The sequence below is a fragment of the Phacochoerus africanus genome, chromosome 11 (assembly GCF_016906955.1).
Source record: "Phacochoerus africanus isolate WHEZ1 chromosome 11, ROS_Pafr_v1, whole genome shotgun sequence".
Classification (NCBI taxonomy): domain Eukaryota; kingdom Metazoa; phylum Chordata; class Mammalia; order Artiodactyla; family Suidae; genus Phacochoerus; species Phacochoerus africanus.
The window spans coordinates 47899076-47922282 of NC_062554.1; the positions used below are offsets into that span (position 1 = coordinate 47899076).

General features: G+C 44.0%; 1 protein-coding gene and 1 long non-coding RNA gene across 5 annotated transcripts in view; one reads left to right on the forward strand and one right to left on the reverse strand.

Annotated features, from left to right (window-relative positions):
- The window catches only part of TECTA (tectorin alpha), a 162625-nt gene that overhangs the window by 135202 nt on the left and 4216 nt on the right, over positions 1–23207 (forward strand). The window contains exons 19-26 of the mRNA XM_047753968.1: positions 1127–1326; positions 4992–5375; positions 7432–7718; positions 9389–9669; positions 12377–12487; positions 13868–14070; positions 15027–15190; positions 15618–15866. Coding sequence (XP_047609924.1) covers positions 1127–1326; positions 4992–5375; positions 7432–7718; positions 9389–9669; positions 12377–12487; positions 13868–14070; positions 15027–15190; positions 15618–15866 — 1879 coding nt within the window. The remainder of the gene's footprint in view (positions 1–1126; positions 1327–4991; positions 5376–7431; positions 7719–9388; positions 9670–12376; positions 12488–13867; positions 14071–15026; positions 15191–15617; positions 15867–23207) is intronic.
- Positions 16791–23207, reverse strand: part of LOC125111848 (uncharacterized) — an 83653-nt gene continuing 77236 nt past the window's right edge. For all 4 annotated transcript variants that reach the window (XR_007130956.1, XR_007130955.1, XR_007130957.1 and 1 more), the window contains 3 exons: positions 22864–23019; positions 22239–22310; positions 16791–17310 (listed from right to left, as the gene is read on the reverse strand). This is a non-coding gene — a long non-coding RNA (uncharacterized LOC125111848). The remainder of the gene's footprint in view (positions 17311–22238; positions 22311–22863; positions 23020–23207) is intronic.

Genomic DNA, 23207 nt, shown 5'->3' on the forward strand with positions numbered 1-23207 from the left:
CCTTGTGGCTCCGGAGCCCTTACCCTTCACCCGAACTCCACCTGCCTTCCAGAAAAGCACCTACCTGCATTTGAAAACCATAGAACATAGTTGACATGGGTTTCTCTGCACACACACGCACGCGCACACACACACACACACACACTGCACATTTCAGAAATCAGGGGGCTCAGGGACCTACTATTTGTAAACTACTGCTTCAGAAAAAGTTCTCTAATAGACCCACAGACACAGAAAATCAAACTTATGGTTACCAAAGGGGAAGGTGGAGGGGAATAAACAGGAGTTTGAGATTAATATACATACACTGCTATATATAAAATAGATAACCAACAAGGACCTGCTGTATAACTATACTCGATATTTTGTCATAACCTATAAGGGAAAAGAATCTGAAAAAGAATATGTGTGTGTGTGTGTGCATGTTCTCTGAATCGCTTTGCTATACCCCTGACACTAACACAACGTTGTAAAACAACTATACTTCAATTTAAAAAAAACTCTCTGGGATCTGCAAATGTATCCAGCAGTGCCTTTATCACTATGGTAATCCTGAAATAAAATTTCCTAAAGCCTTAAAAAAAAACGAAAAAGGAGAGAAAAAGTTTCTATGGAGGTTCTGAGTTGGTGCTGGTGTAAGAGTAGGGGGCTTTCTGGAATCCTGTGGTGGCATGCAGTGGGCACTGATTTAAAAAAAAAAGGTAGGGAGCTTTACGAATAAGTTTAGACTCTGTGTAGGGCTTGAATGACTGATTTGGACAGGCTGAGAGGATGAGGAAGGGGATGGGGAAAGGAGATCAACCTGAATGAGGACCTCAAGGCGGGGGTGGGGGTGGAGTGAGGAATCAAGGGGCTCACGGAATTTGAGATCCCTGTTGGGAGGTGAGTTTAAGGCAACAGATTCAAGAGGACCTCAGAAAACGAGGCTGAGGAGAGGACAAAGGCGATGTGAGGAGCCTTGTCGCTTCCATCTGCCCTTTGGTCCATTATTTTCACAGCGATAAGCAGAGAGGGTGGTTAAGAGGGGAGGGGGCTCTGCTTCCTCCCCCAGTAGGTGAGCGGTGGCCTGGGGGAAACCCTTGACAGTCCTCCTGATTGTCGATCTTGACTGTGTCCCCGGTTCTAGCCGTCACCTGCCCCCCCAATAGCCACTATGAGAGCTGCGTGAGCGTGTGCCAGCCACGCTGCGCCGCCATCCGCCTGAAGAGCGACTGCAACCACTACTGCGTGGAGGGCTGCCAGTGCGACGCGGGCTACGTCCTCAACGGCAAGAGCTGCATCCTGCCCCACAGCTGCGGCTGCTACTCCGACGGCAAGTACTACGAGGTAGGCACAGGCGCACTGCCCCTGGCGCCCCCGCCAGACATCAGATTTCTTTCCAGCTCCAAGGGGGGCTGGTCAGGGTGGACCGACCTGTCCACTTGATTCCGAAGATCGTGGCATGGATTCGCAGGGAGGCTGCTCGGGGGCAGAGAGGTCAACGACAGGTCGGGTGGGGCTCTTGCTCACAAAGTACTGAGATTTGGAACCGTGTTTGGACCTCGCTCTCTACCCCTCCTTGCCAGCATTTGGGTCTCTCTCACCTCCATGCCCTTCTCTAGGCCCTTCTGATTTCCTCTGCTGTGAATTGAAAGCTTCTGATGGGGCTACTCTTTGGAGATATGATGGCTGTGAATGTGACATTTGTAGCTGTCTCGGCTAAGGACACTTTTAACTGGAAAATATGGATCTTGAGGCCAGGAGGAGTGGCTTTCCTCTTCTCTGGTTGTTGAAGCAGAAGGAGTGAGGGCTGCCATCTCCACATGTGTCATTTGTCACTAATGCAGTCCCCAGAGAGATCTGTCTGCTTAATGCTGTGTGCCCCCATCCTGCCCTCTGCTTCTCTCTCTTTGGGGCCCTGACATAGAGCTGATGAAGATGCCCTTCTTAGACGCCACTGCGTAAAACACAATAGCTCATGAAATATTTTACTTTTCCACCCTGTAATCTTTCTGTGCTGTAATACTAAGCTAGAAAAGATCTTGCCTGGAGAGGGTATTTAGCCCTTGGTTCTGCCTCCAGCCCATTCTCTGTTTAAACGCCATCAGTACCTTGCACTGGCGAGCAGATAGTTAACAACTTCAACCACAGAATAGCTGCTATTTGCAGATCCCTGTGCTAGTGGTAGTGTCGGGGATGATAAAGCATGTGCCCTGCCTTAAGGAACTTTAAAATATATTCAGGAGAGGGGGAAAAAAAATGCACTTTAAAGAAACAAGAGGACAATTACAAAATAACGTATCAACAAGTGAAAAATAATACCCTACAGAGCTAATCAATTTTAAAATGAAAAAGAATCACAGGATTAAAAAAATCTAATTGAAATGTCTGAATCGAAAATAAACTAGGCAGAAAATAAATAATGCCTCCTTTTGGTAAAGATGCATTTTTCTTGTTTAAAAACAACTAAGTTGGCTTTACTTGAAGAAATAAAAGGAAAAGAATGTGGAAGTTACCCCAAGTCTTGTTTTTGGTGGGAAACTTGTTTAAATGTTATATTAGAAAGACGAGGACAAGTAAAGTGAAATGGTAAAGTTGATCAAAGAAGGCTTCTTGGGAGAGGTGAGTTTTGAAGTTAGCTCTTAGAAATACTGATTATTTGAAAGGGAAAGGCAGAACATGTAGAGAAAATAATCATGGATTCCATTTTCCCACAGTCTGGGAGAAGAGATAACCAGGCTCAAAACTGAAAAAGTGCTATTCTAATCTTGGCTCCCCTGTCCGGAGACTTTACTGAAATGCATCAATCTATCAAGTGTGTCGTGCATCCCTCAACAGAGACCCTGAGTGTCTGTGACATAATGGAATGAGCTTGGGGTTTCATCCTAGCTGAGCCACCACTGGTGATGTGACAGTGAGCAAACTGTGTTATTTCTCTGAGCTTCTGTTGCCTTATCTAGGAAATGTCACTGATAATACCAACTCAGTATGGTTGTTGTATAAATAATCCATGCCAGGTGCCTTAGTACCTGGCACGGAGTCGTTCAATAATTGGAAGCTGCTCTTGTTTTTGTTCTCCTCTTAAGAAGCATTTTATAAATTAAAAAATCCAAATGTGTTATAACATGAAATGATGCATATAAAAGCCCTCAGAGCTCTCAGGAAAGGCACAGTACTGCCCTTGGCAGCTATTAGTACTATAAACATTATTATCCGCTTTTCATCAGAAAGTCAGTGGGTTTTGACAACAGCTTATATCTGGGAAGTAACAAACTCACAGGACAATCCACATCTACTTGCTACAATTCAAACAAGCTTGGAGGCTTGTTTATACAACAAATTTCTTTGGAAATAAAGAGAGAACACACCCATTTGCATGTAGGGTAATCACCCAGCTGTCGTTGTCAGGTCTAATTAAGGCAGAGAAGCAGCAATGGGCCAGTCACTTTGCTGTGATGCTAGTTTCATGATCATGTTCTCCTGTGGGAAGAGTTATTTGCCCTTGATCATATCCACATATGTCAGGTTATTTTTCTCTTTCCATCCATGTAATGTCTCACTTCTTATCAGAGAGGGGCCAGACCATCCACTCAGTTATTCTGCACATCTGATGAGAGAAAAGGAGTCAGTTTGTGAGACTGCTGGCACCCAGAATACTTGACAGGTCTGGAAGGAGGGAAGAGTTGGTTCCAGGAACGACTTCACTCTGAGGATGAAAGAATCAGCAGTGGCATCTTGAAGTGCACTGGATGGATAAAATTTTTCCTGAAAGATCTCATCTCCTCTCTGCTTACTCTTGGACCCGAGTCATCTCTGATTTATAGCCAGAGTTTTGATCAATGTAAAGCAGAAAATGGTGACCAGACGGTAGCCTGGGCCCTCTTTGTGCTGCTCAAGCATCTTCTCTGGACAGCACTGTTTTAGAAAATCAAATGAATGCCCTGAGTGCCCACATCTCTGTGATGTAGTCACCTTGTTGGGACCACACTCCACCTAGGCGATCACGACCAAACTCCATCAGTTCCCTAGAATTCTTAGTCTAGAACAAGCACAAGATCAAGAGCACAAACTCTACCCAGTAGAGTTGTGTCTACAGATTGTAGAAAGGATGGAAAATAACAGCTGCCACCAACGGAGGATACTCTTTGTTGTAGGTATTTTATGTAACTTTATACCATTCCTCACCATCTCAAAGAGGATGAGTGGTTCTTTTCTGGTAACAATAGCAGCTATTATTTATTAACTACCTACTCTCAGCTAGGAAATGTGCTTCCCACATCTTATTTAATCTTCATAACTGCCTTGCAAGATGTTATTGTTATCTCCAGTTTAGAGAGAGGAAACGGACACTCTGGGAGGTTGGCAGCACCCCTCAGGGTGGCAGGGCTGGGATGGAAACCCAGGTGGCCTGATCCCAAAGCTTTCCTTTCAGGAAACCTCATTGTTAACCTAGATCTCTCACATCAGGACATAGAAATGGGGGTATCTGCAACAGAAGTAAATTTGAAGTAGACTAGATACAAGGGGAAAGCTGGGAACAGTAAGAACTGTGAAATGTTGAAATGGTTCCTGGTAAGAGTCGGTTATCACTTTCTTTTAACCTATTTAAGATTAAAGGGCAGGCTTTATCAGTTTGGAGTGAATTGAAATTTCTTCCTTGAAGTGGAGCCGGTACTTATTAATTTTCTACCAAATAGTTTTCCTGTTCACCTGGTTCCTCTAACAGCTGCCCATTCCGGTTGGTTGTGATTCATTCTACAGTCCAGCCCTAAAGATTCCCCAATTCTTGATTGAAACCAGTAAAGGCTAAATGGCATTTTGTTTGGCATCTGAGTTACATGGAACGGATGTGACGTTTGAATTGAAGCCACCGCTCCACTGTTCCCCCTTGCAAACTCCAGCCCCATTAATGACAGGACAGCCCACCCCGCAAAGGGTCCCGATGGACTGGGTTTGGGGTCCCCAACCCTGACCGCAGCCTGAGTTGCGCGCACATGGCCCCTCTCTTCCAGCCCAAGCAGCTGTTCTGGAACAGCGACTGCACGCGGCGCTGCCGCTGTTTCCGGCGCAACCTGATCCAGTGCGACCCGCGCCAGTGCAAGTCAGACGAGGAGTGCGCGCTGCGCAATGGGGTGCGCGGCTGCTTCAGCACCAAGACCTCCTACTGCCTGGCGGCCGGTGGCGGCGTTTTCCGCACCTTTGACGGCGCCTTCCTCCGCTTCCCTGCCAGCTGCGCCTTCGTGCTCTCCACCATCTGCCAGAAGCTCCCCGACATCTCCTTCCAGCTCATCATCAACTTCGACAAGTGGTCGTCCCCCAACCTCACCATCATTTCGCCCATCTATTTCTACATTAACGAAGAGCAGATCCTCATCAACGACCGGAACACGGTCAAGGTGAGGAGTCTGTCCTTGATTCTTAAGAAACGTGCCCAGAACGAGGGCGAGGCTGGGGGACTGTTAGTTGCGGGTTTTCCTGGAGAATCCGGTTTGAGGATAATAAGCTGTTGCTTCCAAAGTAACGTCCACAGATGACCAGATTTTAAAGAATGAAAGTATGAAGTATCTACAGGCATCAGCCTGGGCCCTATTAAGTTCTCGGCTGACAATTCCAAAGGCCTTGCAGGACGGGTACAGTGTTTCAAGGTCATAAAGGCCTTTTGGGTCTAACAGAGTTTCAGGTCATAAAATGGTAGATAAGTCAACTTTTACTCTGAATTAACTTTCAAAAAGCATCTCATTTGTTTTTAAGAGCCTTTAAAACTATTCTTGGCTCTACCACCTGCACCAAGACTCACTCACTCATCTTTGCCATCCTTTCTAGAAGCTAGGAGAAGGCCGGCATTTGCCCTTAAGCACAACTACCTAAGTAAAAAGGGGATAGATGGTCCCTCACTGTGAGAGCTCCCCCTGATGATATGCCAAGGGAAGAAAACAGGATGGATAAGGTGGATTTCTCTTAGGTTGGCTTTTCTTTAAGCCTGCTGCCTGGTTTCTTGTGAATCTTAGACCCACTTATAAATAGATGTGTGGGAGTTCCCGTCGTGGCTCAATGGTTAACAAATCCCACTAGGAACCATGAGGTTTCGGATTCGATCCCTGGCCTCGCTCAGTGGGTTAAGGATCCCGCTTTGCCATAAGACGTGTCATAGTTCACCAATGTGACTCAGGTCCAGTATTGCTGTGGCTGTGGCATAGGCTGCCCAGGAATCTCTTTATGCTGCAGGTGCGGCCATAAAAAGAAAAAAGAAAATAAAAAGAGATAATCTGCCCAAAACTAGTGACAGTGACCCCCAGCCTCTTAGCTAAACCAGGCTGCTCACAGTGTGGGGGGGGGGGAGTCAGGCCCCCGTGTTGCGGTTGCAGCTATGGCAGCCAGGGAGAGAGCCAGCACACGTGCCCTTATATCTGCTTTCTACCATTAGCTCAGATAATCACGCACTGGGAGTAACTTTATTTGAAGAGCCATCAAATAACCTAGTATCTAGCATTAGGCAAAAGACGGGCAGTATTTTGCAGGCTTGCAAGGAGGAATCTGGATTTCAATACTGGTTTTTAACTTCAATGAAAACTGCCACTGGTTTTGACACCCCAGTTCCTTTTAGCCCACACAGACATCATTGCATCGGCCCAGAATATAGCAGTTCAGAAGCACAAAGAACCACCTGAGAGCACAACTGACATTGTGCTCAGTAAAATACCCCCAGCCACAGAACAGTAAAGAATCATATTTTTTAAAAGGCTTCTGATTTTTTTTTGTTTTGTTTTGTTTTTAAGAAATGAAAGTTACTAACAACCTGGGGGGGGGGAAGGAACAATTTATTTTGTAAGTGCAGGAAAGGCATGTTATGTTCTGTCCTAAGGGCTAAGGAAAGAAACTGTTATAAAGCAGGAAAATGACGAATGGAGAAAATACTGTGCCTACGGGACCTCTGGAAGGGCACCTCCTAGTTGAACATTATAAACAAGGAAACGATAAACATAGCAATGATCCCCAGATTCATTTTAACCGTGTTAGACTCTTCTTAGGGCAGGATTGGGATTTCATTTTCAGTAATTGGTTTATTCTGGGGAAAGTTTTATACAAATATTCAGCCATTTGTTTTAAGTTATACTTTTCCATCATTTAAAAAAATTCTCTCTGCCTCCATATTTTGCTTCTTTTGGAGGGGGACTGTGGGCAGTAAGATGAGTGAGTACTTAAATTCTAGGGCAAGCAAAATAGAAAATTCAGCCAAATCTACCTGCTGCCTGCTTTTGTAAATAAAGCTTTGGTGGAAAACAGCCTCGATCATTGAATTACGGTTGTTGATGGCTGCTCTCCTGCCACAAGAACAGAGTTGACAGAGAGCATCTGGGACATGAAACTTAAAATATTTACTCAGCCCTTTATAGGAAATGTTTGCCAGCCCCTGCTTTGAGGGTAATTTACTTTTTCTTTATCCGTTAACAGGTGAATGGCACGCAAGTGAATGTCCCCTTTATAACCGGGTTGGCAACCAAAATCTACAGCCGCGAGGGGTTCCTGGTGATTGACACCAGCCCTGACATCCAGATATTCTACAATGGTTACAACGTCATAAAAATCAGCATCAGTGAGAGGCTGCAAAACAAAGTGTGTGGCCTTTGTGGCAACTTCAATGGGGACTTAACCGATGACTATGTGACCTTGCGGGGGAAGCCGGTGGTGAGCAGCGTGGTGCTGGCTCAGAGCTGGAAAACCAATGGCATGCAGAAGAGGTGAGAGTGCAGGCCACTGGCTGCAGTGGCCCCAGGCCTCCCATGTCCCTGACAGGTGTTGATGAGGAAGGGACTCTGCCCACCGTCACCCTTCCTCTCCCGCAAAGAGCTGGCCTGAAGGTCTTTGGAGTTTTCATCATACAAGTAGGTGTGGTAATTTCTTGGCTAGCAGAGACAGGAGCTGGGCTTAGATGATCAGAGTCTAAATTTTTCTGTCATCCAGGCTGATGCAGCCCGGGATTAGCACTCTGAAGCCTTGGCAAGCTGCCCTGTTGGGACTGGGCACCGCTGCAGGGGGTGGGATTAAGAGTTGACCCAGGAAAAGAGGACTGTCCCTTGCTGCCCAGGGCTGGGACTGTGTGTCTATGACTCTTACCAGAAGCTTGGTTGTGCAGGTGGAAGTTGGTGGGAATCAAGGAAGCCATTTCTTTTTTTTTTTTTTAGCCGAGTCCACGGTGTGAGGAAATTCCCAGGCCAGGGATTGAACCTATGTCACAGCAGCAACCCGAGCCACAGCAGTGACAATGCCAGACCCTTAATCTGCTAGGCCATCAGGGAACTCCAAGAAAGCCTTTTAAAAGAAGAAGTGACCGAGGTTGTTATCAGACCCCTCTCTGGGCCCGCTGAGATAGAGTGTGCTAAACGAGTTATTTCAAGGTATTTAATTTAGGGCCCCTCGGGCTGCTGAATTATGTTAATTCCTGTCTGGATCTATAGATAGGCCTCTCTTTCCTGGCATTTCACTGCCTGTACAATTGCTCCGTCTCCTTGTGCTTTAACACACGCAACATCAGCTAAATTACCTGATGTGGAAATGAAGCTCCAAACCCTCTTTGACCCTCCTGCAGGTGTAAACTGAATAATGTGTCGTAAATTAGACTATAAACTATGGGACCCAGAGCTAGAAAGAACCTTGGGTAAGATCTGGTCTGGCCTCTTCCTTTTCTAGGTGAAATGGAGGCTACAGTGGAATGATTTAGATGAGGGGGTCCTGGAAGAGGCAAAGCCAGGACTAGATGGAATTCCTAATGTGATGCTTTCTCTAAAATGTCACTTAGGGGGCCCACAGTTAGAAAAATGACTAATTTGCACATTTAAGCTATTCTTGGGCTTCCAAAGATGAACGAGTTCTGGTTCCTCCTGAGGAATTATGATTCTGTTCAAGCTTCCTTTCCCTGCCTTTCTTCTTTTTCTTCCCTTATAAATGATTTTAGCCTGACACCAATTTTCTTGTGAAGATTTTACTCTTGGTCTCTGGAATCTAAACTTCCAAAAGGTTTAGAAGCTCCTGGACTTCCTTTCAAATTCTTTAGTTCTACCGTCGTTACTATTATGTATTGAGTAACTATCATTATTGTTGTATTTATTATATCAACGCCTGTTATTAGTTGTGGCATCCATGATATCAGTCATTTACATCAAAGGTAAGATGGTTATTACATCAACATCTGCCTTCTGTCTGACACTTTGGCTACCAGTCCATTATTTTAGTTTACCCTCACTCATCCCAGGGGTGTTAAAATAGAAATGACCTGACTTTCCTAAGGTCCCATAGCCTGTTAGTGTTGGGATCAGCACCCCTCACTAACTTCTAGGTTAGCTAAAGAGGTAAGCGCCTTAGTCTACCCGCCCACGGGCCATCTGTGTCTAACTAGACCTCTTGCCCCCAGCTGCAATGAGCTGCAGTTCTCCCAGTATGCGGCCATGTGTGACAACGTACATATCCAGATGATGCAGGGTGACGGCTACTGCCTGAAGCTCACGGACATGAAGGGCTTCTTCCAGCCCTGCTACGGGCTCCTTGACCCCCTCCCCTTCTACGAGTCCTGCTACCTGGACGGCTGCTACAACCAAAAGAAGTTCCAGCTGTGCGGCTCCCTGGCTGCCTACGGAGAGTCCTGCCGCTCCTTCGGGATCCTTAGCACCGAGTGGATCGAGAAGGAGAATTGCTGTAAGAGAATCCTTTTATTTCTGAGGCCTCTTTTCTAAGTTAAAAGAATAGCCTTGCCTGGAGCATCGATTTGTCCAGGGCTGGCTGGCTCGCTGGTCTCCGTCTCGACCTGTAGATCTGCTCCCAGGGCTGGCAGGTGGCTGTGAGCTGCCGCAGATTCCATGCGGGGCACTTTCAGTGGGGGCCCCCTCCCCTCTAGGGCGCGTCCAGTTATGGAATTTGGCACAGCAGCTGGGGAGGACGAGGCTCTCTGGGTTGCAGGAGCACCAGTGTAGTCACAGAGCCTGGGACTCCTGATCGATTTCACTGCCCGAACTCAGCTCTGCACTGGCTCTTTTCCCATGGGTCAGAGCCCAAATCAGAAAGAGAAGGCACATAGCAAGTGGCAAGCTGAGTCAGAACTAAGCTAGCTATACCGGCCTGGGTTGAAAGGAAGCCAGATTTATAAAGGGTTAGATTTTAAAGGGATTATACCTACATTAAATTATTAATAAAGATCTGTAGATTTTCACTTTTTTTTCCCTGTGGTAAGAAAATGATTTTGATGTGCATTAGTCATCATCCTCTTTGTTATGGAGCAAATAAATATGCACATAAACACAAATTTGTCATGTCCAAATGTATGTATCCATATGCATAAATGGCCACTCTGTCCCATGGATGCAGTATGACACTGGGGCCAACGAAATGGTGCATGTACCTCAACATACACCTAGTGTGCTTGCAGGTACCGCTGTGAAAACTGGCCCCGTTCCAAGACTGAGTGTGCACATCAGTAAATTTGTGAACTAAACCTGCCCAAGGGTAGGAATGCACTTAATTCAGAACCTGAAAACAATGCAGTTAATTACAATATGCATTCAGTGATACTCTTAACAAGCAAACTACTAGTCTCTGTTGACAATCAACAGAAATGTTTTTTAATTTTATTGTGGTGTAGTTAATTTACAATGTTGTATTAAACAGAAGTGTTTTGTTTGATAACTTTCATATTGTACCCTGTTCTCTTCATATGGAATATGTTAAAGAATATTAACTGTTTGAACTTTAAAGATTGTCTGCAATTTTAAGAAACTATCAGTTTTTGTTTTTAACCTCAGAACGTCCCTCTGTATTGGGCATGTCTTATTTGCTAAGTGGTAGATTGACCTCCATGTTTGTAAGGGAGGCTTTTTCCTTCCTGGGGGTTGTAACCTCCACACTTTCTTCCTGTTGTTCTTTTGGGTTGTTTTCACATTGTGTTAATCAACCATCACATTCACTGAGTGGCTGTTGTATGCTTAGCACAGTGCCAGGTGCTAAACACATTGGGAAACTATAACGGTCATTAGAAAAGGAAGCTTTTAAAAGATAAATATATTCAACTGATGCTGACGGCCTTCCTTCAGTTGTCTTTCTAGGAATTAAGACAGGCTGGTGCTCGGCCATCACTGTCCTCCCCCCGTTCCAATACATTGCTTAGCAGAGGGTTAGGAGAGGTGTCTAGAGTTATGGGACAGGTTGAGGTTTTGTGGGTTTTTTTTTTTTTTTTTTTTAATCTTTTTAGGGCCGAATCCATTGTTCCCAGGCTAGGGGTCGAATCAGAGCTGCAGTTGCTGGCCTACACCACAGCCACAGCAATGCTGGATCCGAACCTCCTCTGTGACCTACATCACAGTTCATGGCAAATGAGCAAGGCCAGGGATCGAACCCGAGGAGTCCTCATGGATACTAGTTGGGTTCGTTACCACTGAGCCACGACAGGAACTCCTTTTAAAAAAAAAAAAAATTCTTGAAGCTAACCTGGCTCATGCTGGAGTTGAACTGTTGCTATTTCTTTAACACTTACATCATATGCCATGAGGAGTGGAGGATCGTTATACCTGGGTGTTAAATAAAGAAGTGAATGTCTAAAAGAAAAAGAAAATGCTCTCAGTTAGTGGTTCCCAAACTGAGGTTCTAGAGATCTTACGGATGGCCTTGGGCTTATCTGTTACAGAAATGTTGTTTATAATCTGAAGGTGATGACACTTCACATACGTTTGTATTTTACTTAGAGTTTTATCCTTTTTGGCAAAACAATACCATTAATCTAAGTTAGTGCTGGTGAGTTGTGTGTAGATTTTGGTCTGTTTTTATAAAATTAAGGAGATGTTTATGGAGGAGATGGACCATGAATGAAAAAAGACTAAGAAATCCTGGTTTGAGGGACCTCTCTGGGACTTCACTGGTCCTAAAGTTTCCCTTCTTGGCAAGTATCTGTTGAGCACCAGCTACAAGTTGGCTGGCTGCTGGGAATAGAGAGGTAAATGGCTTGGACTCTACTCGTTATATAAAGACACCAATGCACGTGGTACAGAGCAGTAAGTGCAGTGACCTCGGGATGCCCTGGCGGTCGGGGTGTCTGTCCAGTCCATCCTCTCTACTTACCTTCACCTGTGTGTGACCTTGGGTGCAAGTTCAGTGGCGATGCTGTGCGATACTTAGCTGGCAGAGTTTGGGCGAGGGTTGGAGGGGACAGTGCCACCAAAGCCTGAAGCACATGGCATGGGCCCAATTACTAGCCGTTGTGGTTATTTCCTGGAAGGTTGCCCTGTCTGTTCATTTGCATCTGGCCCCTGACCATCACCAGGGCCTCTGAAGTGACAAACCCACAGGGTGACCACGGGCTGCCATGCGTTGGTGTGAAAATCAAGTTGTGTGTGTTTCTGTTTGTTTTCCTTTTTAGCAGGAGTGGTTGAAGACCCCTGTGTGGGGGCAGACTGTCCCAATCGAACCTGTGAGCTGGAAAACGGAGGGGAGCTGTGTGGCTGCATCGAGCCGCCTCCCTACGGAAACAGTGAGTGACACCTGCCCCCCTCCCCTCCCAGACAGGCCCCACGGGAGACGCCAGGCAACTGTGTCAGAAGACTCCATGTGTCCCACACTGTGGGTTAGAAACCTGAATAACGAAGCTTTCACGAGTCTTTAAGCAGAACAAGGAAGCAATCTGACCTCTTCAAAGTAGGCTGAAGTGCATTTCCTCATAGCTACAGCTTTTTCTTCAATAAATGATAACATACATCTATACATGCATGGAATCAGCCAGGTCCATCTGAGGCCATCACGTTCAACATTAGAGATCCAAATTGATCTTTTAGACTCACAGGGAGGCAAGGTGGTTTGACGAAAACGTAAAAGGATCAGAATGAGAGTGCCAGGTGCTAAGATGTGTGTAAAGCCAGCTTTACCTGGCCTGAAGCTTTTTGGTGAATCCTGAGAAAACAACTGAAATGTTGATGCAAAGAATAAACAAGGACTCTAGGTCCTGCTCCACATCGCAGTCCCTCTGAGAAAAGAATGCCCTAGAGCTCTGCACCCTTGCCTGAATCAAGAAATGCCAAAGGCATCACTGGAGAATAAAAGCCTAGTTGACCAGAAGGCTCCGCAGGAGGGGACCACACATGCTGTTCAAAGGCTTCACCTAAGCAGATAAAAATGTTCCTGTTTCTTTAGTACCCAAGCCTATATGTACTCTTGGAAAATGTCAGTCGTTACATCCCATGTTAAAAAGCAAGAGCTCCTAGTGTGGGCCTGGGTACCAGCTGGGCTGAGGGCTGCCCTCACCTGGGGTGTGTTCTTTAGCCAGGTCACAGCAAGGCGGGGGTGTAGCTTACAGAAAGTAACAGGAGGAAACGCAGGAGGAAATCCTGCGTTTATAAAGACAAAAGAAGCATTATATAGCGTTTTCATCTTTTTTTTTCTTTTTCTTTTTTTTTTTTTGCTTTTTAGGGCTGCACTGGTGGCATATGGAAGTTCCCAGGCTAGGAGTTGAATCAGAGCTGCAGCCACCAGCCCATGCCACAGCCACAGCAACACCAGATCTGAGCCACGTCTGCGACTTACACTGCAGCTCATAGCAATACTGGATCCTTAACCCACTGAGAGAGGCCAGAGATCAAACCCACGTCCTCATGGATACTAGTTGGGCTCATTATTGCTGAGCCAAAACAGGAACTCCCAGCATTTTCATCTTTTAAAAAAAGGCTCTAGCGTTGCCGAGTTATTGCCTTGAATGAGTTCATATACTCATTTAGTTTGATCAGAGCTGCATTAGAAAAGCCGCAGCCTCTGTGTGAAGAGCATTAGCCACTTCTAAAGCGAATGGGGTGTCTTGCCACACCCCCGCAGCCAAGACCAGCTCCCACTGACTTGCCTTTTGGAATAACTCTTCCTACAGACTCCCATGACATCATCGACGCCGAGGTGACCTGCAAGGCGGCCCAGATGGAGGTGTCCATATCCAAGTGCAAACTCTTCCAGCTCGGCTTCGAGAGGGAGGGCGTTCGGATCAATGACAGGCAGTGCACTGGCATCGAGGGGGAAGACTTTATCTCCTTCCAGATCAACAACACCAAAGGGAATTGCGGAAACATCGTGCAGGTGAGGAACGGGGGCGGAAAGAGCACCTGGGCAGAGCAGGTGACAGCTCCGGGTGTTTGCACATTGACTGTCCTTAAACCAACCTCAGGCTGTTCTACTTAGAAAAATGCTCCTGGAAAACAGCAAAAGGCATGTGCAAAATACAGGACAGTGGCGGGAGAATAATCACTGTGTGCTAAGTGGTTGATTGAACTGAAAACAAGATAAGTGACACACTTCCTGCCCTGGTTTGCACTGTCTACTGTCACCTTACCCTCGTATTGACACATTTTTGCTACCTCTCTCATGCTTCTATTGTTCTTCCAGATAAAGACAGCTGGGTTCTGCTATTTCAGGGGCTAAGGGGTCCCAGACATTATTTAAGAGTTGGCTGCAAAAATACAAGGTTCTAACTTTTGGTGTCAGGTTATCTGATTGATAGTTTAGCAAAGCATCTTGCTTCTCTTCTTCCTGTACCTTCCTGCTTTTTTTTTTTTTTTTTATTAACTGTGCTCATTAACACTTTTATCAGGGAGTGAAAGGAGGAAGACAGAGACATGTGCATGTGTTCATTTTGGTTCTTGTGGGCATGTCTGGTACAAGATCTGGCGGAGGAGGGATTCTGAATTAAGAACTGAGAGAGAAGATTGTATTACCTTGGGATGGCAATACTTCATGCTGTCCCCAGCCAGGGTTCCCACAGATAACTGGGGGCTGGTTGTACTTAGAATTCAGTGGTACATGAAATCACCTTCCATGGGCATTCAGGGTTATCAGACCGAAGGGTACTGGTGACATCTATTATAATACTTTTTTTTCCTACTAAATGCTGAGGCTAGCTCCATCCTGATTTATACTGGCCTCTGGGTTATATATGGAATGAAGCCATTTCTCCACTTTCAGGCCCACAGATTTGAAATGCAGGCCACATACTCACACCCAGGTTTAATGATTTCTGACCTCCCTTTGCTCTGCAGTCCAATGGCACTCATATCATGTATAAAAACACAATTTGGATCGAAAGTGCCAACAATACTGGCAACATCATCACAAGGGACAGGACGATCAATGTGGAGTTTTCGTGTGCTTATGAACTGGATATCAAGATCTCCTTGGATTCTGTCGTGAAGCCAATGCTAAGGTAAGAAGCTCACAGGCTGCAGGTGTCGCTCTGTCTTCTCCTTGACAGTTAAAGTTCACATAATCAAAATTGCTAGCATCTGTCTTTGATGCTCTAGGAAAAGAATAATTCGTATTTTCTGAACTTAAATGCCTTGTGACCAGCACTGTTCGACAGAACTTTCTTCAGTGATGGAAATGTTCTGTATCTGTACTGTCCCTTACAGCTGCTCTCCATGGCCACTGAGCATTTGAAATGCGCTGGGGGAGAGGGATGCTGAAGAATTGAGTTTTTAAATTTCATTAGATTTTAATTGCCACATGTACCCGATTAGGCTTCACTGCTCCCTGCTTGGCCTTCCTTCTGCATTTGCAGCTTAGAAAACGGTAGGTAATTGAATGGATGCCTTTGCTTGGGCTTTTCCGACTCATGAGTGTTTCCCTTGTAGCGTCATTAACCTGACAGTTCCAACCCAAGAAGGCAGCTTCACCACCAAGATGGCACTGTACAAAAACGCCTCCTACAAGCACCCCTACCGCCAGGGTGAGGTAGTGCTGACCACCCGGGACGTGCTGTATGTCGGGGTCTTTGTGGTCGGAGCCGACTCAACACATCTGATCCTGACGCTGAACAAGTGCTATGCCACCCCCTCCCGAGACAGCAATGACAAGCTCCGATACTTCATCATCGAAGGAGGGTGAGTAGCCTCTCCTCCTCTTGGAGGACGGTCGTGGAGCCTCTAGTATTGGATTTGTCCTCATCCTCTTTAGAGGAGGGGGAATGGGATCTAATATTGGGCCAGCACTTTGTACCCAAGAACTGTCTAATCCTCAGGACAATGTATGAGGCAGATCTTACAAGCTCCATTTTATAGACCAGAAAACTGAGTCTTAGTGAGATCAAGCCATGCTTAAAGTCCTGGGGCAGCAGTAGATCCCCAGTTCCAGGTGTCAAAGTGCTTTATTCTCAATGGGATCAAAGAGGGCATTCTGTTCTGCCTGCTTTGAATTTCAGTCTGAGGGGAATGTAGATTATCTGCAAATGAAAGGATGTAATGAGAATAACGGAAGGTTGGTGAATAGGACACCTATCAACATTTAAAAGGACTTACAACAAAAGTCTGTAAACATGTCTTTTTACTCACCAGTATATGCCCAGCACCTAGTATATTTCCTGAAACATGGTGGTTATGCAACAAAGTTATCAAATGAATGAATGGGTGAATGAAAAAAATAAGAAAAGACTATGGACCAAACAATAATCATAATAATTTATTTTTAAAAAACACTCATTGGTTTTGTTAAGCAACAATAATTTCTTTTTTTTTTTTGGTCTATTGTCTTTTTAGGGCTGCACCCAAGGCTTATGGAAGTTCCCAGGCTAGGGGTCTAACCAAGGCTGTTGCCACCTGCCTATCCACAGCCACAGCAATGCCAGATCCGAGTGTCTGCGACCCACACCACGGCTCACAGCAACGCCAGATCCTTATACCCACTGAGCAGGGCCAGGGATTGAACCTGCAACCTCATGTTCCTAGTCAGATTTGTTTCTGCTGCACCACGACAGAAACTCCCAACAATAATTTTTAAAATAAGTTTATCACATACATAGTTTAAATACAAAAAAAACCATAACTTGCTTTAGGTGTAAAAGTCAATGATTTTTAGTAAATCTACAGAGGAGCACAGCCATCACCAAAATCTAATTTTGGACCATTTCCATCACCCCAATACAATAATGCTTAAAGCAGATGCCTGCATTCATCAAAATTCTTCGTCTTATGAGTAGTAGAGACCATTTCACACTAGTTTATGCAAAAACAAGGCAGCTAATGGTTACAGAACCAAACCACATCAGTAGATGTGGCTGTGGGGATGACTGGGTCCAGGGAGCGAGATGCTGTCAAGACCCCCTTGCTCTCTCTGTCCCTGTCCCTCTGTCTCTGTCTCTGCCCTCACAATGACCTCATTAGACACTGGCATTCTTTCAGCACTGGAACCTCCAGGAGTGAGCATTCCTTCCAACCCGGATTCGAAGGAGTATGATTAGCCTTTCTGGAATCGGTTTCTTCTGTATTTGGAAGAGATGCAGCATTAAATTTCCTGGCCTTTGAGGAGTTTTTCTTGACCCTCTGAGGGTTCCTGGATGGGTCCAAAAATAAAATGGACCAAGGCAGATTAACAGGAGAAAAGAGTATACGTGTATTTAAGTTCTGTGTGACACGGGAGCCTTCTTCAGACTGGAAGAAACAGTTCAGGCTGCATGTTGTGATGCTCAGTTTGATGAAGCACAGACAGTTGCAGAGAAGTGCAATGGGTGGAAGAGTAACTGAGGAATCTTAGCTGGCCATTCAGATTCCTCTCAGCACCCCTTAGTCTTGGGAAGCAAGGATGCTGTGTTCCTCCAGGTTAGGGTAGTGCCTCTCATATGCGGGTTTAATGGGAGGAGAATGACCTTCCTGCCTCTGCCATTTTCTCAAACTCCTTCAGCTTAAAATAGTCAACACGCCAAGGTGCCAGATTTGGGGGTAGAGAAATCAAAACCTTCACAGATACAAAAGCTGAGAGAATTCAGCAACACTAAACCAGCCTTACAACAAATACCAAAGGAACTTCTCTAGGCAGAAAAGAAAAGACAGCATCAGGAAACAAAAATTCCACAAATGACAAGGCTCACCAGTAAAGGTATATATATAGTAAAGATATGAAATCATCCATACACAATTATAACACCAAAATCAGAAATCATGGGAAGAGGTGGGTACAAATGCAGGACACTGGAGATGAACTTGCAATTAAGAAAACAACTTCAAACAATCTCATATACATGTAGACTCTTATACCAAAACTTCAGAATAACTGCAAACCAAAAATCTACAATTGATACACAAATAAGAAAAATCAACTCAAATACAACATTAAGGACAGTCATCAAACCAGAAGAAGAGAGAACAAGAGAAGGAAAGAAAAAAGAGCAACAAAACCAAATCCAAAGCAATTAATAAAATGGCAGTAAGAACATACATATAAATAATTACCTTAAATGTGAATGGACTAAATGCCCCAACCAAAAGACATAGACTGGCTGAATGGATACAAAAACAAGACCCACATCTATGCTGTCTTCAAGAGACCCACTTCATTTCTAGGGACACATCCAAATTGAAAGTGAGAGGATGGAAGAAAATATTTCATGCAAACGGGGATCAAAAGAAAGCTGGAGTAGCAATACTCGTATCAGACAAAATAGACTTTAAAATGAAGAATATTTTAAGGGACAAGAAGGTCATTACATAATGATCAAAGGATCAATCCAAGAAGAAGATGTAACAATTTTCAATACCTACACACCCAACACAGGTTCACCACGACATACAAGGCAACTGCTTACAACCTTAAAAGGACAAATCGACAATAACACAATAATAGTGGGGGACTTTAACACCCCACTTACAGCAACGGACAGATCAACCAGACAGAAAATCAATAAGGAAACACAGGCCCTGAATGATGCATTAAACCAGATGGACTTAATAGATATTTATAGGACATTCCATCCAAAAGCAACAGAATACACATGCTTCTCAAGTGCACATGGAACATTCTCTAAGACTGACTGCATCCTGGGCTACAAATCCAACCTCGGTAACTTTAAGAAAACTGAAATCATACCAAGCATCTTTTCCGACCACAACGCTATACAACTGGAAATCAACAACAAGAAAAAAACTGCAAAAAAACACAAACACGTGGAGACTCAACAACATGCTACTAAACAGCCAATGGATCACTGAAGAAATCAAAGAGGAAATTAAAAAATACCTAGAAGCAAATGACAACAAAGACACGACACTCCAAAACCTATGGGATGCAGCAAAAGCCGTTCTAAGAGGAAAGTTTATAGCAATACAAGCCCACCTCAGGACACAAGAAAAAGCTCAAATAAACAAGCTAACTTTACATCTAAAGCAGCTCGAGAGAGAAGAACAGACAAGACCTAAAGTTCGTAGAAGGAAAGAAATCATAAAGATCAGAGCAGAAATCAATGAAATAGAAACAAAGAAAACCATAGAGAAGATCGATGAAACAAAAAGCCGGTTCTTTGGAAAGATCAACAAAATTGATAAACCCCTAGCCAGACTTATCAAGAAAAAAAGAGAGAGGACTCAAATCAATAAAATTAGAAATGAAAAAGGAGAAGTAACAACGGACATCAGAGAAATACAAAGGATCATAAGAGACCACCATATGCAACTATAGGCCAATAAAACGGAAAACTTAGAAGAAATGGACAAATTCTTAGAAAAGTATGATCTTCCAAGACAGAACCAAGATGAAATAGAAAAGACGAACGGACCAATCACAAGAACTGAAATTGAACCTGTGATTACAAAACTTCCAACAAACAAAAGTCCAGGACCAGATGGCATCACAGGCGAATTCTATCAAACCTTTAGAGGAGAGCTAACACCTCTCCTTCTGAAACTATTTCAAAAAATTGCAGAGGAAGGGATACTCCCAAACTCAGGCTATGAGGCTACCATCACCCTGATACCAAAATCAGACAAAGATACCACAAAAAAAGAAAACTACAGGCCTATTTCACTGATGAACACTGATGCAAAAATCCTCAACAAAATACTAGCAAACTGCATCCAACAATACATTGAAAGGATTGTACATCATGATCAAGTGGGATTTATCCCAGGGATGCAAGGGTTCTTCAATATCTGCAAATCCATCAGTGTGATACACCACATGAACAAACTGAAGAATACAAACCATATGGTCCTCTCAATAGATGAAGAAAAAGCCTTTGACAAAATCCAACACCCATTTCTGATAAAAACCCTTCAGAAAGTGGGCATAGAGGGAACCTTCCTCAACATGATAAAGGCCATATATGACAAACCCACAGCGAACATCAGTCTCAATGGTGAAAAGCTGACAGAATTCCCGCTGAGATCAGGAACAAGACAAGGATGTCCGCTCTCGCCACTATGCTTGAACATAGTTTTGGAAGTCCTAGCCACGGCAATCAGAGAAGTAACAGAAATAAACAGAATCCAAATTGGAAAGGAAGAAGTAAAACCATCACTGTTTGCAGATGACATGATACTATACCTAGAGAATCCTAAAGACTCTACCAGAAAACTGTTAGAGCTCATCCATGAATTTGGCAAAGTCGCAGGATACAAAATTAATACACAGAGATCGATGGCATTTCTATACACTAACAATCAAAGAGCAGAAAGAGAAATTAAGGAAGCAATCCCCTTTTACCATTGCATCCAAAAGAATAAAATACCTAGGAGTAAACCTACCTCAAGAGACAAAAGACCTGTACTCTGAAAACTATAAGACACTGGTGAAAGAAATCAAAGAGGACACAAATAGATGGAAAGATATACCATGCCCATGGATTGGAAGCGTTAATATTATCAAAACGACTACACTACCTAAGGCAATCTATAGATTCAGTGCAATCCCTATCAAATTACCAAGGACATTTTTCACAGAACTCAAACGAAATATTTTAAAGTTTGCTTGGAAGCACAAAAGACCCAGAATAGCCAAAGGCATCCTGAGAAAGAAAAATGGAGCGGGAGGAATCAGGCTCCCGGACTTCAGACTATACTACAAAGCAAGAGTCATCAAAACCGTATGGTACTGGCACAAAGACAGAAATATAGATCAGTGGAACAGGACAGAAAGCCCAGAATTCAACCCATGCACCTACAGCCAACTCATCTATGACAAAGGAGGCAAGAATATACAATGGAGAAAGGACAGCTTGTTCAGTAAATGGTGCTGGGAAAACTGGACAGCCACCTGGAAAAGAATCAAATTAGAACACTCCCTAACACCATACACAAAAAGAAACTCCAAATGGATTAAAGACCTAGATATAAGACCAGACACTATAAAACTCTTAGAGGAAAACATAGGCCAAACACTCTCTGACATAAATGACAGCAACATCTTCTCAGATCCACCTCTTAGAGTAATGACAATAAAAACAAAAATAAACAAATGGGACCTAATCAAACTTCAAAGTTTCTGCACAGCTAAGGAAACCCTAAACAAAACGAAAGGACAACACAAACAGAGAGGAGAAAATCTTTGCAAGTGAATCAACTGACAAGGGATTAATCTCCAAAATTTATAAACACCTTCTGCAGCTCCATACCAAAAAAAACCAAACAACCCCATCAAAAAATGGGCAGAAGATCTAGACAGACAGTTCTCCAAAGAAGACATGCAGATGGCCAAAAAAACACATGAAAAGATGTTCAGCATCACTCATTATTAGGGAAATGCAAATCAAAACCACTCTGAGGTACCACCTTATACCAGCCAGAGTGGCTATCATCCAAATGTCTACAAACAATAAGTGCTGGAGAGGGTGTGGAGAAAAAGGAACCCTAGTACACTGTGGGTGGGATTATAAATTGGTGCAACCATTGTGGAAAATAGTATGGAGATTCCTCAGAAAACTAAAAATAGAACTACCATTTGATCCAGCAATCCCACTCCTGGGCATCTATCCAGAGAAAACCACGACTCGCAAAGACACATATACTCCAATGTTCATTGCAGCACTATTTACAATAGCCAAAACATGGAAACAACCTAAATGTCCATCCACAGGGGAGTGGATCAAGAAGATGTGGTACATATACACAATGGAATATTACTCAGCCATGAAAAAGAACGAAATCCCAGCATTTTTAGCAACATGGATGGACCTAGAAACTATCATGCTAAGTGAAGTCAGCCATACAATGACACACCAACATCAAATGCTTTCACTGACATGTGGAATCTGAAAAAAAGGACAGACTGAACTTCTTTGCAGAATAGATGCTTCCTCACAGACATTGAAAAACTTACGGTCTCCGGAGGAGACAGTTTGGGGGGTGGGGGGATGTGCTTGGGCTGTGGGATGGAAATCTTGTGAAATCAGATTGTTATGATCATTATACCACTATAGATGTGATAAATTCATTTGAGTAATAAGAAAATAAAAAACATGAATAGAACAACAACAACAACAACAAAAAACCTACCAGGAGACCAAAGCAAGTCACACAGCCAAGCCCTGAATCAGTGCGACTGGCAGGTATACTCCTCCCCTGGAGCTGTGGGTGAGAACAGAAGTATTTTTGCATAAAAATCCAATCTTTTATAGGCTCCATTCTTGGTTTTTCCACTTGTCAGCTATGTGGCCTTAGAAAAATATCTTAACTGCTCTATTCCTCAGTTTCATCTTCTGTAAACTAGGGATAAAATAGTGCTGACATTAAAGGGTTGTTGTACCTAGACAGGAAAAAAAGAATGGAGATATATATATATATATACATAAAACTGATTAATTTTGCTGTACACCTGAAACTAACGAACATTTTAAGTCAAATATACTCCAATAAAATTTTTTAAAAATTAAAAAAAAGAGACTATTGCCTTCAAGACTAATTAAAAAATTTAATAGTTGTGGGAATGCTGACAGATAACTTCAATTTTTCATTTTTCTTCTCTCTAAGCTATTTCATCCTGTGGGCCAGGGGAAGGCCATCTTGATCATTCTAAAACACTTCTCGGCTGTGATGGACCAGCCTTGGCCGTGGCAGCATTCACTCACTCATTGATTCATTCACTCATTGATTCATCCAACAAAGATTTTTAAATACTTACTACGTTCTACTCAGTGTGTTGCAGACCCCATCAGGATTACACCTTGGTTCCTGCACTCCAGGGGCTCAGCTGGGTGCTATGGGCAAATCCAGGAAAAGCCACGGCTCCTGTCTGGTCAGGGCATGTTTATACAGGAAGGAGAGCCAGAGACTGGTGCTGGAGAAAGAGCAAGCATTAGTTGGTGTGGGAAGAAGTGCAGAGAGGCTTCCTGATGGGGGAAAGGGTAAAAAGACCCTGGGGCATAAGAGACTGGGGCCCACTGGGGGAGCGCCAACTAGTGGAGGCCAGATGGCTGTGCCCTTACCTACTGGCTCAGAACCACAAGGAGGTGGGAGAAGAGGTGC